Source organism: Juglans microcarpa x Juglans regia, chromosome 7D (assembly GCF_004785595.1).
Source record: "Juglans microcarpa x Juglans regia isolate MS1-56 chromosome 7D, Jm3101_v1.0, whole genome shotgun sequence".
NCBI classification, from domain to species: domain Eukaryota; kingdom Viridiplantae; phylum Streptophyta; class Magnoliopsida; order Fagales; family Juglandaceae; genus Juglans; species Juglans microcarpa x Juglans regia.
This window is the reverse complement of record NC_054606.1, coordinates 16,718,200-16,736,099: the sequence shown is the minus strand read 5'-3', so window position 1 is coordinate 16,736,099 and position 17,900 is coordinate 16,718,200. Positions and strand designations below refer to the sequence as shown.

Here is a 17,900-nt window from a genome sequence, read left to right as displayed (position 1 = left end):
GGGAGCCATAGTTTCTTCAGGGATCAAGGGTGTAATACCGACTATCAATCTATTCTGTGTTACACGAGGCTAATGTCATTCCATTACTGATGTCTCTATGCCATTACCTGATGTAGACCCCGCTTCAAATAACCCAAATTTTCTGGTTATAGGGACAGGGCCGAATCCGATCTTCTGTTTTCTTTTTTCTGAGTTTAAAGGATTTGGGCCTATCATGTTTCTTACCACCCTATTGCCTCCAGCTGAAAGCCGGTCTATTTTCGTAGACAAGAAAGTTATCGCTGCCTTCAACTCGATAAGTTGGGTTTCCATCTCCTTTAAAGAATTGTGCATCTCGACAAGCTGGTCCTGAGGCGTGATTTGCAAACCCCCCACACTCTGAACCCTCAAAGCATGACCCATCTTTAGAGTTGCCGCATAGGATCGCCACGCCATCGAGGATGTACTTGGGTCTTTCCGCACCTCCAAATTCTCCCTCTCTGCCACACCACCTACATGTCTGCTATGCGACTCCCTGACAAAGTCATGTCCTGCAGCACCTTGTCCTTCCAAGCTGTCTCTCTCTCTCTCTCTCTTGCTGAAGGAAAAATGACGCAGTACCTCCCCCATCCTTCTCCAGCCCCTGCCCCCTTCTTCAGGAATGAAAATAAAATTCCTCCTCCCACCACCACCATACTTCTCCACCGCCATATAACGTCCTCGAGCATTCGAGCAAAGATGCACCGTGAAACTGCGTCAACCTTCCTGGACAGTGGAGAAAAAATCTTGTTTCTTATCCTTAGTGCACACTTCCATGGCCTTGGCCAACCACTGTACTGTTGTCGAACCCAGAACCAACTTAGATATCACCTTTCGACTCCTTTCAGTAATGGCCAACATGCTCCCCTCCTTCACTAGTGTAAAGGATTTATATTCTATGACCAACTCCATAGAAGAACCCATACTGACCCACTCCCCTTCTTCAACAACCATTTGTCATCTCAAAGAAACCAGATTAGAAATCCATTAGGAGCTGCAAACACTGTAGAATTGTCTGGACTCTAGGTTGTGCTCACTGCAAGCACTGCAGGGTTGTCTTGGACTCCAGCTGCAATACTGAGATCGTGCTCACAGGAGATGCCGGAGTACTTGCCCGAGCTTTTTGAGTCGACGGCATGACCAACAGAGCCTTTGGGAGGATCGCCGGAGTACTCTGAGAAACAATACAACGAGATCTAGGTCGCCGGAGGTTGGACCGACGCTGGATGGCCCTCAGCGAAGTCGCCGAGGGCTGTCGGCTTTATCTGTGACGAAGGTGCGGTGTCTCTCACCGGCAAGGGTGGGTGGCGGCAGATCTGGTTCCTTAGGGTTTTCACACTTTGTGGTGTTTTCTCTATCCTCAGGACTGATGCCGAATGACCCTTAGCGAAGTCTCCAGGGCCCGTCGGCTTTGTATGTGACGTCGGTGATAGGTCATTCGCCGGCAAGAGCAGCGGTGGTTTCCTTAGGGTATTACGTACAGAGAGAGGTAAGGATGTTGTTCAGATTTTGTAGAGGAATGTCTAGAGTTGGGAGTGCAGTTGGATACTTTGTCTGGGGATTGTGGCTCCCCTGGTCTCTCTTCCTCTAATAGTGGATTGGATTCTGCCTAAAGTTAACAAAATTCAGCAGTTCATGGGAATTTCACATGGAGGATGTGAAGACCAATTTAAAGAACTAATTACTGTGACCAAGCCAAGCCGTGCGCTTGAAACCAAATCAAGTTTCAAGAAAACCAGGGAGTTACAACGTCTTTTTTCGGCAATCAACTACGACGCTAAGGGTGGTAGCTCAACTAGAGGGAAGTCTAAAGGGAGGGCATTGTGAAGATGGGAATCAAGGTGTTGGGTTGGTGTTCGGGTAGAGTTTTAGTTCTGCGGGAAACAAGGGGTTGGGGTCAGGGCTGATGTATTTTGGTTTTTTTTTTTTTTTTGTATGAGCTTTTTGGGTCATTAGGGGCTTGTTGGGTTATTTTGGGTAATGTGTTTTATTGTATACATCCAGTGGTTCTCCTTTTGATATATAAAATTTTTTTACTTGTAAATAAAAGAAAAAAGTTTGCTCGGACCATTTCCACATTGTACTAGATTGTGGAGGCATTCACGAGGGTAAACGATACTTTAAGTTTGAAAATATGTGGCTGAAAGTTAAGGGTTTTGTGGATAAAGTGAGGTTGTGATGGACCTCGTACTCTTTTGAGGGTTAACCTAGCTTTATCTTGGTTGGGAAATTGAAAGCACTGAATAGGGATTTGAAGAGGTGGAATGTTGAAGTCTTCGAACACATTAATAGTAAAAAAAGGTCTCTTATGGAGGATTTAAAGGACTTGGAGGAAAGGGAGGTGAGCGCTCCTCTTTCCGAAGAGGACTCTTGCAGGAAACTAGCTATCACTTCGGAGTTGGAGAAAGTGTTACTAATGGAGGAAATTTCGTGGAACGATAGTCAACAACCCTTTGGTTGAAGGAAGGGGACTGTTGCACGAAAATTTTCCACTGGTTGGCTAATTCTTACCATCGGAATAATGCCATCGAGGTGCTTCAGGTTGAGGGGCAGGTATACTCTGATCATGATGCTATTAAGAACCATATTATCACTTACTATGAAGATTTACTTGCTGAAAAATCCCCGTGGAGACCCAAATTGGATGGTATGCCTTTTGAGAATATTGATCAAGTAAGCTTTGAATGGTTGGAGAGACATTTTGAAGCAGAGGAGGTTCTTCGGGTGCTTCATGGGATGGCCAAGGATATAGCCTCGGGGCCAGTTGGGTTTTCGATGGCCTTTTATCATGATTGTTGGGACGTGGTGGGGAAGGATATTATGCAGGTTTTTCATGAGTAATACACTTTTGGTAAATTTGTAAAGAGCATTAATGCGCCTTTCATTGCTCTTATCCCTAATAAAGTTGGGGCAGTGGAGGTAAAAGATTTTCGGCCTATTAGTCTCATTAATGGGGTGTATAAGATAATTTCAAAGGTGCTTGCCAATTGCATAAGTAAGGTTTTGAGTATATTAAAACCCCAAAATGTGTTTGTGAAGGGGAGACAAATCTTGGATTCAGTGTTGATTGCCAACGAATGCCTAGATTGTAGGCTTGAGGAGGCTACACCTAGACTCTTGTGTAAGCTGGACATGGAGAAGGCCTACGACCACGTTAATTGGGATTTTTTGTGTTATCTCCTTGGGAGGTGCAGCTTTGGGGAGAGATGGATTTCATGGATTAGGTATTGTATAACTACGGTTTGCCACTTGGTTTTGGTGAATGGAGCACCTGAAGGATTCTTTAACAGCTCTAGGGGATTAAGACAAGGGGATCCTCTCTCCCCTTTGTTGTTTGTCATTGTTATGGATGCTTTGAGTCATATGTTGAGTGCAGCTGTTAATAGAGTTTTTATTGTTGGATTCTCAGTGGGAGGTGTCACCATATCTCACTTACTATTTGCTAATGACACGTTGCTGTTTTGTGAGCTGGACAACGATCATATGCAGTACTGTATTACTTTGTTTTGAAGTAGTTTCAGGCTTGAAGGTAAATCTCTCGAAGTCAAATGGTTCCTGTGGGTGGTGTGAACAATATTCAGGGCTTGACAACTATCTTGGGTTGTAAGATTGCCTCGCTGCCCTTGAACTATCTCGGTCTTTGATTGGGGTCTGTGTTCAAGACAATTTATTTGGGATGGTGTGTTAGAAAAAATTGAAAGAAGATTGGCCAGGTGGAAATAGATATATCTGTCCAAGGGTGGTAGATTGACTCTCATTAAGAGAACCTTATCTAATCTTCCTACTTTTTTTCTCTCCTTATTTCCGATACCGGCAAATGTGGCTTCTCGTATTGAGAAAATTTTCTGTAACCTTCTTTGGGGAGGAATGGGGGATGAAACCAAGTTCCATCTTGTGGGTTGGGATAAAATTTGCTCACCAATAATGTGTGGTGGGCTGGGGGTGCGTAATGTACGGGTCTTCAACAAAGCACTTTTGGGGAAATGGTTGTGGAGGTATCATAGGAAAGGAGATGGCGTATGGAGAGAAGTGATAGAGTCTAAGTATGGGAGCATTCAGGGGGGTTGGTGCTCTACTGAAGTTAGGGGGGCGCATGGTGTGGGATTGTAGAAAAACATAAGAGTTAGATGGGGAAGATTCTCTCAGTTTTTCAGATTCGCAATTGGAAGAGGCAACAATGTTTACTTTTGGCATGATGTGTGGTGCGGCGACACGGCTCTTAAGCAGGTGTTTCCTATGCTTTACCAAATTGCTTGCGGTAAAGAGGCTGCTGTGGATGATTTACTGGTACTCTCCATTGGTGCTGTCCATTGGAATGTGAGATTTTCGAGAGTGGCTCAAGATTGGGAGCTGGACATGTTTACTGGTTTCTTTGATTCGTTATATGCTATGTCAATTGGCAATGAGATGACGGCTGCAGCACATGTGCACTCCATGTTGGTTGAATGGGACAAATTTGGCCATGTGTCCAGATATGGTGTAAGTAATGACAACCATGTTAGACACACATTGATGCCATGTAGACAAATGAGTCTACCATGCATAAAAAAGTGTCCTGTAGGAGAAAACCATGACCTTAGTTGCACTATCTGCAAAGGATTTGGTTGTAAATTTGAACAATCAAAGTAGTCGATTGAAAAAATCACTGTCATAGGGACCAAATTGAAACTAGTAGTAACAATAGTGGCTAAAAATGTATTTATTACCATCAAGAATAATAACACATTTGTGTACTTGTTTCTCGCTCGGAGGAAGCAATAGTGGAAGCCTATCTGTGTCACTTTATTATAAGTTTCACCTGAATATATATTGTCTCAAAGAATACATGAAGCCCATCACTGTGAAATCAATTTCATACTTGATATTGGGCACGCCTTGACTCTGATGTATGTGTGCAGGTGTGCCTGGATGCACATGATTGTGATAAAAAATGAGCTATTTGCTGTTGTTGACTGTGATTTGTTTTACATTCGAAACCCATTACTGCAGATTAGGGATGGTACTAATACTAAATTTGGTTTATGCAGATGGCAAAGAGGTTAATGCAAGTTGCAAATGCAGAAGGCCTTCAAGTTAATGAAGTAAATACTCGATGTTCTGCTTTGTGACTTATACTTTTTCTTTTTGTGCTTTATGATCCTGAAAATAAAAGGTATGGTAATTTCCACTTTCGCCCACAAACTACCACCATTTCTCATTTTGCAACCTAAACTAGAAAAAGTTTCAGTTTACACCCTAATCACTTAAGATATGACTGTATCTTACCAAAAAGGGCCACAAGGCACAATTGTAACTTTCGGATGTTAATGAATAAGATATGGCTGTATCTTAACCAAAAATTGGTCACATGGCACAATCTTAACAGTCATTAAAGAAGAGTGCAAAGAGAAACTTATTGGTGGTTTAGCGTTTAATGTGAAAAATAAGAGGCAGTTTGTAAGTGAAAAGTGTAATGTCCTCTTAATGTTTTTTTTTTTTATAAGTAATGTCCTCTTAATGTTAACAAATAGTTAATCCACTAATGTTCCCTATATATGATTTTAGATTGCTGTTGAGGAACTTGCAGAAAGAGTTAATGGAGATATGCGAATGGCACTAAACCAGTTGCAGTACATGAGCCTCTCCATGTCGGTCATTAAATATGATGACATTAGGCAGCGTCTTCTTAGTAGTGCAAAGGATGAAGATATTTCACCATTCACTGCCGTTGATAAGTATGAAACTAATTATTCGAATTTACCTCTGAAATAAAGCTCACTGGTCTAGTTCCTTTACGTGCTATACAAAAGTTTTTACGAGAAATTTTTCTATGCTGCATCTAGTTTCTTGTTTGACTAAAAGTGCTATGTAATATTTTCAGACTAGCGGTAACCCCTAGGGGTTGGCTCAAGTGGTAAGGGCCTCGGTCTTGGGGGTGTGCTCACCCCAAGTCTAAGGTTCAAACCCTTGAACAATTTCTAGGCACCGTGTCTCAGTTTGAAAAGCCAATAATTTATCTGGTTCATGTGATGTGAGTGCATTACATGGGTCCAGAGTTTGGACAAGTTGCATTTGCATGGTCCCTGGGATTCTTCGTCATCAAAAAAGGTCTCAGATAGCAATATGACCACCCCACAATTATGTTCTGCATTGTCATGCAAGCAAATACATGTCATGATTCCTATAATTATCCCCCCATCTTTGTGGAATTGATCCTCTTCATGAAAGTGGGCCTTTATCCGTACTTGTGCTGCAGGCAGGGGATGTGTCTAGAATGATTATCCAACTCAATAAATTGGTATTTGTGACTTAGCTCGTTTATAATTAACCATTGATTAACCTATCAATGGTGAGCTTCTAGAATATGAATTTTTTTATGCTCCATTTTGATGTTTCTTTTGGTTGACTGCTTATAAAAAAAAAATAAAAAAAAAAAATAAAAAATTGTTGGTTGACTGGATGGAAAATAGAAAAGTGGCTTACATGGTTATGTTTGATCCTTCGTCAAGTAAATTGTCACTTATGTGTACGTAATTGCTAATTTGTAGGCTTTATACACCATCCTTTTTCATGTTTTGACATTTACATTTCATCCTTTTCTTGAGCTTGTAGGCTGTTTGGTTTTAATGCGGGGAAATTGAGGATGGATGAGCGGATGGACCTGAGCATGAGTGATCCTGATCTAGTCCCTCTTCTTATTCAGGTTCTTTTCTTGCACTTTTGTTGGGTTTGAAATTTATTACTGTACAATTACCTATAAAAAAATTATTGCAGGAAAATAATGACTTCTACAGCTAACATGAATTGTAGCCTGTTCGGCAGGTTCAGTCACCATGTTAGTAGCTCAACTTGGTTGTTGTACATTTGAGCTATGTATCACAAGTACTTGGAATGATGAAATATTCTGAGAAACACATATTCGTTGTATTTTAAAATCTATAGGTAAAACCCTGAGGGGTAGCTCAGCTGGTCCGGCCTTGGGCTCCCTAGTGGTCACCAGTTCAAGTCCCCTTAGGGCCACTGAAGGTTTACCTGGTCGTTAACTTCAGGGCCCCATGGGATTAGTCGAGGTGCGCGCAAGCTGGTCCGGACACCCATGGTTATAAAAAAAAATACAATCTATAGGGAAGTTTTGGGTGGAAACCATTTTCTGAGGAATGTTTGCTGGAAATAATTCATTTGAAAAACTTGCACGAAAATATAATTTTTCTAGTTTATTGACAGATTATATGCTCTTGATTCAAGAGTCGTGTCCAAGGCTTCAAGAAATAAAGTTGTCAGAACGATACCTGAGGAAGCATGCCTTGTTAAGTCTACAAGAAATAAAATCGGCAAATAGAACACAAAGAAATGCTCGGTGTGCCCTTGTAATTTTTTTTATTTATTTTTTAAGGTTATGTCCTGATTGGGTAAGAAACAACCAAGGTGGATATGGAAAATCTTCTAATAAATAGAACAAAAAGAAATGCTTGGTTTACACTTGCAATTCTGTCATGCTTTCAAGTTCTCGCCCTAACATGCTAGTTCACTCTTAAAATGACCCCTTTACTCCCTCCCTTTCCTGCTTTTCAAATCCATTTACTGTCATATATGTCTAAGGTTCCTAGCCCCTTGTTTCTCTACCAATTTCTTCCCATTTATTTATACTTAGGGTTTTAATGTACCATTGGCAGTAGTGTTGGTAAAAGCATGCTTACGCACAGAGCGCCAAGGCTGCAAGGCTTTTTGTTTAAGCACATTTACAAAACCCCACTTTTTAGAGCTCTCTGTGTGAGCTTAAAGCTTAGAAAAGTGTGCCTTTTTCATTTTTATAAAATTATAAAATATTAGTCCAAGACACAAAACTGATCTAACCAAATATTCTTAAGTATTTAGTAAATATCGCCACATGTTCACATTTGTAATGTATATGCTTTGAACCCAATAGTTTTTTTCTATAAGAATTTTATTGATAGAAATTTAGGCAATGCCCAAGTACACAGGATGCATACAAGAGAAAAACCTGATTAAGAGATTTTGGGCTATGGCTTTCTAGATGGATTTATAAGTGATTGCATTAGCATAGAAGTCAATTTCTACAATTTTTGTGCTTTTTCGTGCATGGCCTATTTTGTATATTTTGATTCAACCATGTACTTTAATTTGATAATTGCAATCAACTGGCATAAGTATGTCTATTTAATTAAGCATAAGAGAATTATTTAAGTTGTTAATCTAGGTATTTAGTTGATTGCTTGATTCATGCAGCAGTTGTGCTTAAGTGCACCAAGCGCTTTCACCGGTGCTGGTTGTCAATCTTTATTCATTTGGTTCATATTCTCCTTGCATGCTTATATGTGTGTGTCTATAAATATATATATATATATATAGATATATATTTATAAGTGCATATATATATATATATAAGAAATGTTTATGCACTTCTTTATTTGAATTGAATTTTGTATTTTTTATCCCAAATCTATGTTTCTCTTCATCTTTTTTTTTTTTTTTTTCTATTCTTGTTTCAGCGTATGACTATATTTTTCCTTGTTCATCTGTTTGATGCTTAGACCTTATGAAGGGATGTAAAACCTCAATTACTTCTCCTTTTGTTTTGATGTGACAGGAAAATTATATGAATTATAGGCCAAGTTCAGTTGGTAAGGATGACAATGGAATCAAACGAATGAACTTGATTGCCCGTGCTGCTGAGTCTATTGGTGATGGGGATATAATCAATGTACAGATTCGACGATATCGACAATGGCAACTCTCTCAAAGTGGTTCCCTTGCATCATCTATAATTCCGTATGAGCCCTTAATTCGGTTCTTGCAATTATTCTTGTTGCTTGGTCACCATTTTGTAATTTTTAATTGGTGTCAATTATTTATTTTTTCATTGTTATTCATGATCAGTGCCGCCTTGTTGCATGGACAGAGGGAAACACTTGAATTGGTAAGTGACATCTATTTGAAGTGAGTAATATGATTGGTTCTGTATTATATATAAGCATTGGTGTTAAATCATTGCTGTGTGTAAGGAACAACTTGAGTTTACTAGATTTCGTTGAGTTGCTTTTATCTGCACTCGATCAGGATGAATGAAGTCCTGGTGCTAGCTGCTGATACCACATAGTATTCTGCATTTTGCTCTTAATTTTCTCCTCATACATACATTCTTTTGTGAGCATGCCCTATTTAGTTTTGAGTCTTTGGACTCTTGCTTGATATTTCAAGTTGGAATCATGTCTGCAGGGTGAGAGGAATTTCAACAGATTTGGGGGTGGCTGGGAAAGAATTCAACAATGGGCAAAAACCGGAGGCTTTTAGAGGATTTGCATGTTCATCTTCTTGCTTCTCGTGAATCTAGTTCAGGGAGGTGAATCTCCATTCCATATTTCAACTGCTGCTTATTATAATCTTGGCCTGGAAGTGTTTTCTGATACTTTCATATAAAGGCACCTACACCATACTTGCATATTATTCTTGAGGCTTTCCTGGTATTTGTTATTTTATAAGAATGGGGACTGACTTAGCGATTAATTGCTTCCCCATCATTGTCTAATTGCTTCCCCATCATTGTCTACAACTCAAGGCTTTATGATGATGTACACAAGCACATGCATAGACATTTGGGTTTTTCAATGATATTGTTTTTTATCGGTAAACAAAATTTTAATGATAATAAGTTGGCAATAACCCAAGTACAAGGGACATATACAAGAGTATCACCTATGCTTGATGATTTAGTGATTTATGGAGCCTTGGTGTATTGGGGGAGATTTTGATGTCACTCGCTTTCCAAGCAAACGAATAGGAGGTCCTAGCTCTAGCTCAACAATGATGGGTTTTTCTGAATTTATTTGTGAGCAAGAACCCCTGGACATTCCTCTAATGGGTGGCACATTCATATGGTCCAGTAATAGAGAACATCCAGCTTGGTCAAGACTTGATAGATTCCTTATTTCGCCCGATTGGGAAGAACGTTTTCTGAACCTAATCCAAAAATGGCTTCCAAGGTTATGTTCGGATCACTTCCCCATTCTCATTGATTGTGGAGGCATCCAGGGAGGTAAAGATATTTTAAGTTTGAGAACATGTGGCTGAAATCAAAAGGCTTTGCTGAGAGAGTTAGAAAATGGTGGTCTTCCTATCTCATATAGGGCAACCCGAGTTATGTGCTGGCTTGTAAGCTAAGGCTCTCAAAGTTGACTTGAAGAAGTGGAATGAACAGATTTTTGGGAATGTGGAACACCGAAAAAAGCCCCTCTTCGACGAATTACAGGGCTTTGAGGGCGTGGAGGAGGAGAGGGGGCTCTTAGAAGAAGAAAAGGCTCATAAAAAGCATCATCTTGGATATTGAAAGGTTGGCTTTAATGGAAGATACTTCATAGAGACAAAAATCGAGGGCTTTATGGTTAAAAGAAAGGGATAAATGCACCAAGTTCTTCCATCGCATGGCAAATTCACATAGAAGACACAATATCATTGAGTCCTTATTGGTAGATGGGAGGATTACAATGAATCCGATTGAGATCATGGATCACATTACCAATTACCATGCACAACTAGTTTCGAAGCAGTTTCTTGGAGGCCATGTCTGGATGGCCTTGTTTTTGAGTCGATTGACCAGCAAGAAGCAAGTTGGCTAGAGAGGCCATTTGAGGAGGCCGAGATTTGCAAGGTGGTAAGAAGTTTGCCAGGTGACAAAGCTCTAGGTCCTGACGGGTTCACTATGACCTTCTTTAAGCCATGTTGGGAGGTAGTTAAAGATGACATCATGAGCTTCTTCCATGAGTTTCATTAATGAGGTAAGTTTGTAAAAAGCCTAAATGCTACCTTCATTGCTCTTATTCCAAAGAAGTCGGGGGTGGTGGAGATTAAGGACTTTTGTCCTATTAACTTGGTGAGCGGTATGTACAAAATCCTAATAGGTTGAGTATGGTATTGGAGAAGATCATATCCAAGCCCCAATATGCATTCATATGAGATTGGCAAATTCTTGACTTGGTGCTCATTCTCAATGAATGTTTGGAGAGTCGCATCAAGTCGGGTGAACTGAGATTATTATGCAAACTTGACATGGAGAAGGCATATGATCGTGTAAACTGGAACTTTTTGTTACACATGCTTGAGAGGTGTGGACTTGGAGCGATGGTGTTCTTGGACCAAATTTTTCATCTCCACCGGATGTTTCTCTATTTTGGTAAATGGTACCCAATGGTTTCCCTTATCTTCATTACTATTTGTTTTCATAATAGAAGCTTTTAGTAAAATGATCACAAGTCTCATGCAAGGGGGATTTCTGATTGGCTTTATTGTTGGGGATGCAAGAATGGGCACACTTGAGATGACCCACCTCTTATTTGTTGATGACACTCTTGTATTCTATGGGCTAGTCGTAATCACATTCAAGCTTTGTAGGCTCTTTTACTTTGCTTTCAAGCGGCATCAGGCTTGAAAGTGAATCTTACCAAGTCAGAATTAGTTTCGGTTGGAAATGTTTCAAGTGTTTTAAGCTTGGCTAATATCCTGGGATGCAAAGTCTCCGCTCGGCCAATGCAGTATCTTGGTCTTCCATTGCGTGCCTCCTTAAGTCGCAGTCTATTTGGAATGGGGTGTTGGAAAAAATGGAGTGCAAACTAGTGAGTTGGAAGAGGCTTTATTTGTCCAAAGGGGTAGAGTTACGTTGATCAAAGTACTCTATCTAGCCTAACTACTTCTTATCTTTGTTTCCAATGCCATGCAAGGTGGCTCACCAGTTAGAGAAATTGCAAAGAGATTTCCTATGGGGGGAATAGATGAAGAATTCAAGTTTCAATTGGTGAATTGGGCTACGGTTTGTACCCCTATATGTGAAGGCTGGTTGGGAATTCAGAATTTGTTGGTTTTCAACAAGGCTTTATTGGGTAAATGATTATGGAGATATCATGAATAGAAGGGAGCTTTATGGAGAGTGATCATAAATTTAAAATATGGTGGATTGTGGAGAGGATGGTGCTCGAATGAGGTGAGTGAACCAAATGGGGTTGGGCTTTGGAAACACATAAGAGGCTGGACCAATCTCTATCGATCAACATGTTTTGTAGTTGGGGATGGCTGTAGAATTAAATTCTGGAATGACTTATGGTGTTGAGACCGAGTCCTCAAAGAAGCCTTCCCAATACTATACAACATTGCACACAGATAGGTGGCCTTAGTTTATGGATTTCTCTAATGGCTCTCCCCAATGGAACATCATTTTCCTTAGAGCTGCCCAAGATTGGGAAACATTTACAGATTTCTTCAATCTCGTGCACAACTTTGCACATACAACACCCAATGATCTGACGTTTCCTTAAGTTATCTAAGGTGAGGATCTTCCCCAAAGGAAGCCATCCATACGAAGAATATTTCCTTTAGAGGATCTGTAGTCTTTCATATATTCTTCCACAGAAATGGACTTGCATTATGTGTAGAAAGCGATTGGTAAAATATGCAGACGGTGAACTTACCTTTCTTAGTAGGATGCCAAGAAATCTTATCTTCAACTTCCCCATTTCATTTGAATATAATATACTATATGGTAGAACTCCAAGAAGTCGTCAACTTTCCAATCTTGCGCATCTCTAGAGAATGTAATTTTCCATTGGAGGACACCATTGGATGGGTCTATAAGGTTTGCAATCAAGGCTTCTTGCATTCTCATTATACTGAAGATTTCTAAGTAAACTTCCTTGAGCACCCTGTCATCACCTGCCTTAAAACGGGTATATCTAAATATGTATCCCAACCTCTTCTTATAAACTTCCAAAGGTCCGCCCCACGTGGGCCACTTACCTCATTATGAATTGGAACACATCTGTTTCCTTTGTATACTGCTTAGTTACTGAGGAGATGGATTGAGGAAAATAAACTTCGGAATTTTATAATTGTTTTGAGGTTGGAATGGCTGTAAGATTCCTGTTTTAGTTTTGATTAGTAAGAGAATTATATTAATAAGAGGAGAACCAAAGCATACAGGAAAACATAAAGTTGGAATGCTGGTGAAATCCTGTAAACTATCAAATACAGTCAATGAGTTCTGCAAATTATGAGAAGAAACATTGCCAAATGCATTGGAGCACTACTATGTCCTTAGAAATGAGAATTTACAAGTTCAAATCAATTACTTTCTTTCAAACAAAAGTACAAATCAATTACCAATTTGATCCCAAAATTATGTTAAGCCAATGGGCTAAAGATCATTAGCAATCATACAATGAAGTAGCAAATTCCTGTTTTCTCAGTTCACATAAAGAAGTTACTGTTGGTGTATCTTTCAGAGTGGATGCTAACCGTACAAAATATGTAGGCACTTTATAATGCTGTTTGGCTTCAACCTGAGGCACTCACTATACAATTGCTACTGCTCAAGCAGTTATTGTTCTATATAAAATTTCGTATGTAAAATTTATTGTGGTGCTTTCTACAACATGGAAGCTTAATGTTACTCAAGTTATCTAGTTAATATCTTATGTGTTTCATCTCCTGTTTGTTAGATTCAAACTTGAAGTAGATTCCATAGGGTTCAGAAATCACTTTTGTTGTGTTAGTACAAGGATATCTAATTCATTTGACTTGACGTGTATGTAGGTATTTCCTCTTGTATACCCAATTGGATTTATTTTAGTCTGTTCTGTCTTTTTAGCTACTGTATGTAGGTATTTCCTCTTGTATACCTCTTGTGTACTTGGGCTATGTCTATTCTTGGTAATAAAACTCTTATTAATTATCAAAAAAAAAAAAAAAATGAGGATATCTAATTCATTTGACTTGATGTGTACTTTACTGACTGAAAATTACTAATTGAAGACTACTCTCTCCAATCTGCCTTTGCCGTTGCTAAACGCCTGAAAAAGTTGTAGGGGGACTTCCTTTGGGTTGGATTAGGAGAAGAGTTGAAAATTTCACATGGTAAGTTGGGCCAGTATGTTCCCTGATCCCCGAGGATGGGTTAGAAGTTTGGAACTTGATTTTATTTAATCATGCACTCTTGGGGAAGTGGCTTTGGCACTATCAGAATGAGAAAGAGGCCTTGTGGAGAATGATTGCAGATGCTAAGTAGGTATGTTTGTGTGGTGGGTGTTGTTCTAATGAGGTCAGGACCATATGTGATACAATCATGGTAATGTAAGGAAAGGATCGGGAACAGACAATAGAGGAGCTCAAGACTTTCCTTTTGAACACTTTCGGCAACATACATGAACTTTAATGGTCTTACTCTTAATGATTATCTTGTATCTCTCTCTTTCTATTTATAGTTAGATGATTTTCTAGTACACATCTCATTGTAAGTGGAATGCACCTTTTAGCGTTTTTATATGAAATGATCATTACTAGTAAAAAAGTATTTTAACATAAGAGAATATTTCTTGTATTTTTTTCTCCATGCCCCTGACCCTTTCTCTCTGTTTCAATGTTAAATTTGTATTATTAGTCTTTCTGGTGGTTGTTTATGCTGGTAAATCTCGTTTTCTCCCATTGCTAGCTGTCTAATTTCCCCTTTGTGCTAAATGTTACAGGGAAAACCTACGAGTAGAATACCTTACTCTTCTTCTTAAACAGTTGACTGAGCCACTGCGAGTGCTGCATAAGGTTGGAAGTACTATTTCTCTACTATATTTAATTTACAAAAAGCTGGTGAAGTTAAAATGGAATATTTGTTGAGTGTACATCCATTCAATGTGAAATGATGACCAGGATGAAGCTGTTCAAAAGGTTGTTGAGTTTATGAATATTTACTCAATAACCCAGGAGGATTTTGATACTATTGTGGAGCTATCAAAATTTCGGGTACCCCTACCTGCTTTGCTTGCACCATGATTATCATAACTGCTATAACAGTATTATTTCATGATTATCTTTATGCATCAGGGACATCCAAATCCACTGGATGGTATACAGCCTGCTGTGAAAGCTGCTCTCACCAAGGCTTACAAAGAAGGAAGCAAGTCAAGAATGGTACGAGCCGCTGATTTGGTTACGCTTCCTGGAATGAGAAAAGCTCCTAAAAAGCGAATCGCAGCAATGCTAGAGCCATCTGATGATGGATTTGCTGATGTCAATGCTGACACATTGGCAGAAAATGAAGAAGAAAACTCTTCGGATACAGAGGATTTAGGTAAGCTTCCTCACTTAATGCAGGAATTGATCGATCTTCCCTCACATGGTCAATGCTTTTCATTCTTAGTATACAGATAAACAAGGGCAACACCCCTTCCCCACCCCCACGCTGAAATATATAATCCCTTCGTATTAAAACGTGCCACATGCTTTGACAAAAAAAGAAAAAAAAGAAAAAAAAGAAAAGAGGGAAGTATGATTGGCAGCTCTTGGGTTCCAGGAAGAGAGAGTAAAGGAAAAGAGGAAAAAACAAATACACCTAGATTTAAAGACCGATAAAATTGATACTTTCTTCGATAAAATTGATACTTTCTTTTTCTTTTCTTTTTTATGTTTCTTTTGGCTTTCAAACTAGTTACTATGAGGTAAGCCAATAGAGTTCACTCTATACTTACCAGGAAAAAAAACTTATTTTCGAGCACTAAAGTGATGGAAAAATCAAAATTCAACTTAATTCATCTCAACCACCCCCAACTAGAGGCAAAAAGGGGGAAAACTGATTGATGTTGCTCAATTTTTTATTCTAAGGGTCTCTGTCTGAGTTATTTATGTACAGGTCTTCTCATCTTATAAACAAGCAGTAAACTCTAGATCTTTTAATAGCAGTCATTCTTATCTAGTGTGCCTATATTTCATTCTCCCCGCACAGCCTCGAAAAGGGAACAGAAAAGAAAGGAAACGAAAAGTAGTAAGGCATACAAAACATGATGTGCAACGGAAAATGATGAGGGGAATATGCTTGAAGTTGCATCCCTTACCATCACTTTTCTGCTTGTGTAGTTTGCTATTTATTTCGCTGGTTGAAAATCCCTAGTGGACAAGGGCTAAATACTGTCACATACAGTAGGGAAGATGGCCCAGGGGCTTTGAGCGGGCCCCCATAACCCAGCCCACCCAACATATTTGCTCAGCCCGCACTGTACTGGGCAGGTAGGCTGATCAATACTTAAAATACATACAAGTGGGTGGGACACGGGGGGTATCCTATCTGCCCCGCCCTAGGTATATTACTTAAAAAACCTAAAACTTCTCACTCCACATCATATTTTATTTCTCAGTTAGCAACTCGCTAACTCGTGCTGGCAGCCTGGCATGGCATGCCACATGTCAAAAAATAAAAAATTAATTTAAACTTAAAAAATAATAATAATAATATCAATAAAGAAAAAAAACTAAAAATAAAGTTAAATTAAAAATTTAGCAATCTGAATAATTATAAAACTTCAAATCATAAATATTTATTTTTATCAGTAAACTAAGAGTTCTATTAATGATAAAGGTAGGCATAGCCCATGCACACGGGTATACAAGAGCGACACCTAAGCATGAGTGTTGAGTGATACAAGAACTTCAAATCATAAAATAAAACTGAAAAGAAAATACAAAATACAAAAAGAAGGAAAGCCCCAAGCCCCCCCCCCCTCCCCCCGGCGGATGGGCAGGGGTGGAACCATATAGATGGGCCCCTACAAAAAGTTTTAAAAAACCTTACCATGTACTTAGTTTTTCATTGAAGGTGACCACAGAATCAGATAATCTGCCCCCCCCAAAGGCACAACTTTCTATATTTTTGTTTTGTTAACAAGTTTCCTGTGCCTTGGCATTCTTTGTTTTTATTGTTGTTATAAAAATAATAATTATTATTATTTATTCAAATTTCAAGGTTTGTTTTGTTTTCTTAACAATTCTCCCATACTTGCACCTTTTTTTTTTTTTTTTGTCATAGTCATAAATAAAATTTGATAATCTCATGGTGATTTTTTTCCTCCATCTCACAGTAGTTTGTGGTCACCACAGGGTGGTTAGAGGCAGGAGGGGATGCTCCCCTCACGCACATTTTTTGTTAATTTTTAACCTACGTTTTACAATTTTTTTGACATTTTTTGTTAATATTCTCACGTGTTATGCCACGACAGCATGATTAGCAGTTTACTAACTGATTTTAATGAAGGGGCCAAGTTGAAAAGCGGAGGGAGCAATTTGATTTTGAGGCAAACCAGAAGGACTATTTTTCTATTTAACCAAAACCAGATTTTCTAAAGGTAATTTGGTTATATACCCCCTCTGCTACACCCGTCTTGTGAGCCATTGCATAGGGGGTGTATGACCAAATTTACCTTTTCTAAATTCTCGTATGCTTTTACTAAATTTACATCTTTTATATTTGATAGCCATAATTAAATAGTACATGGTTCAGTCAAAATGACCAAAAAAAGCTCAAGAATGATGGTTCAATCAAAGCATATACATCACATATGACAGCATGTGGCTCCATGATACTTAAATCATCTTCAATATCAACTAAATACGTAAGAATATTTGTTTGTATCATTTTTTGGGTCTTGAACTAATGCTTATAGTTTTTTATTTCAAATTGCAAAAGCGCACTTTTATGGCACTTTAAGCACACGCTAAAGTCCTCTAGTGTAACTATGCTTTGCTTTTGGCACTTTGTGCTTAAACCATCATTGCTAGATGGTCTACTGAAACTTTCGTTTTGGTATAGATCTGAAGTATGAGCCCAGACATGTGAGGTACCTTTTTAGCCAGTGTTGTTAAAGGTGCACTTAAGCACAAAGCCCCAAGGTCGAAGCGCATTTACAAAAGTGAGCTTTAAGCGTGCTTTTTGGGGCATTTTGTGTTAGCTTAAAGTGCAAAAAAGCGCACTTTTATTATTATTTTTAAATAAAAATTTAAAATATCATTTTAAGACCCTATTCTCAAGTCTTTAGTTGATATTGAAGGTTATTTATGTACTATGGTGCCACACATTGTCA

The 17,900-nt window shown here is 38.9% G+C and overlaps 1 protein-coding gene across 1 annotated transcript in view; it reads left to right on the top strand.

Moving 5' to 3' along the window:
• The window catches only part of LOC121239552 (replication factor C subunit 1-like), a 37,064-nt gene that overhangs the window by 16,911 nt on the left and 2,253 nt on the right, over positions 1–17,900 (top strand). Inside the window, 10 exon segments of the mRNA XM_041136816.1 lie at positions 5,046–5,099; positions 5,563–5,732; positions 6,610–6,700; positions 8,606–8,787; positions 8,896–8,935; positions 9,235–9,256; positions 9,259–9,358; positions 14,523–14,595; positions 14,701–14,793; positions 14,875–15,121. Of these exon segments, the coding sequence (XP_040992750.1) occupies positions 5,046–5,099; positions 5,563–5,732; positions 6,610–6,700; positions 8,606–8,787; positions 8,896–8,935; positions 9,235–9,256; positions 9,259–9,358; positions 14,523–14,595; positions 14,701–14,793; positions 14,875–15,121 (1,072 nt within the window).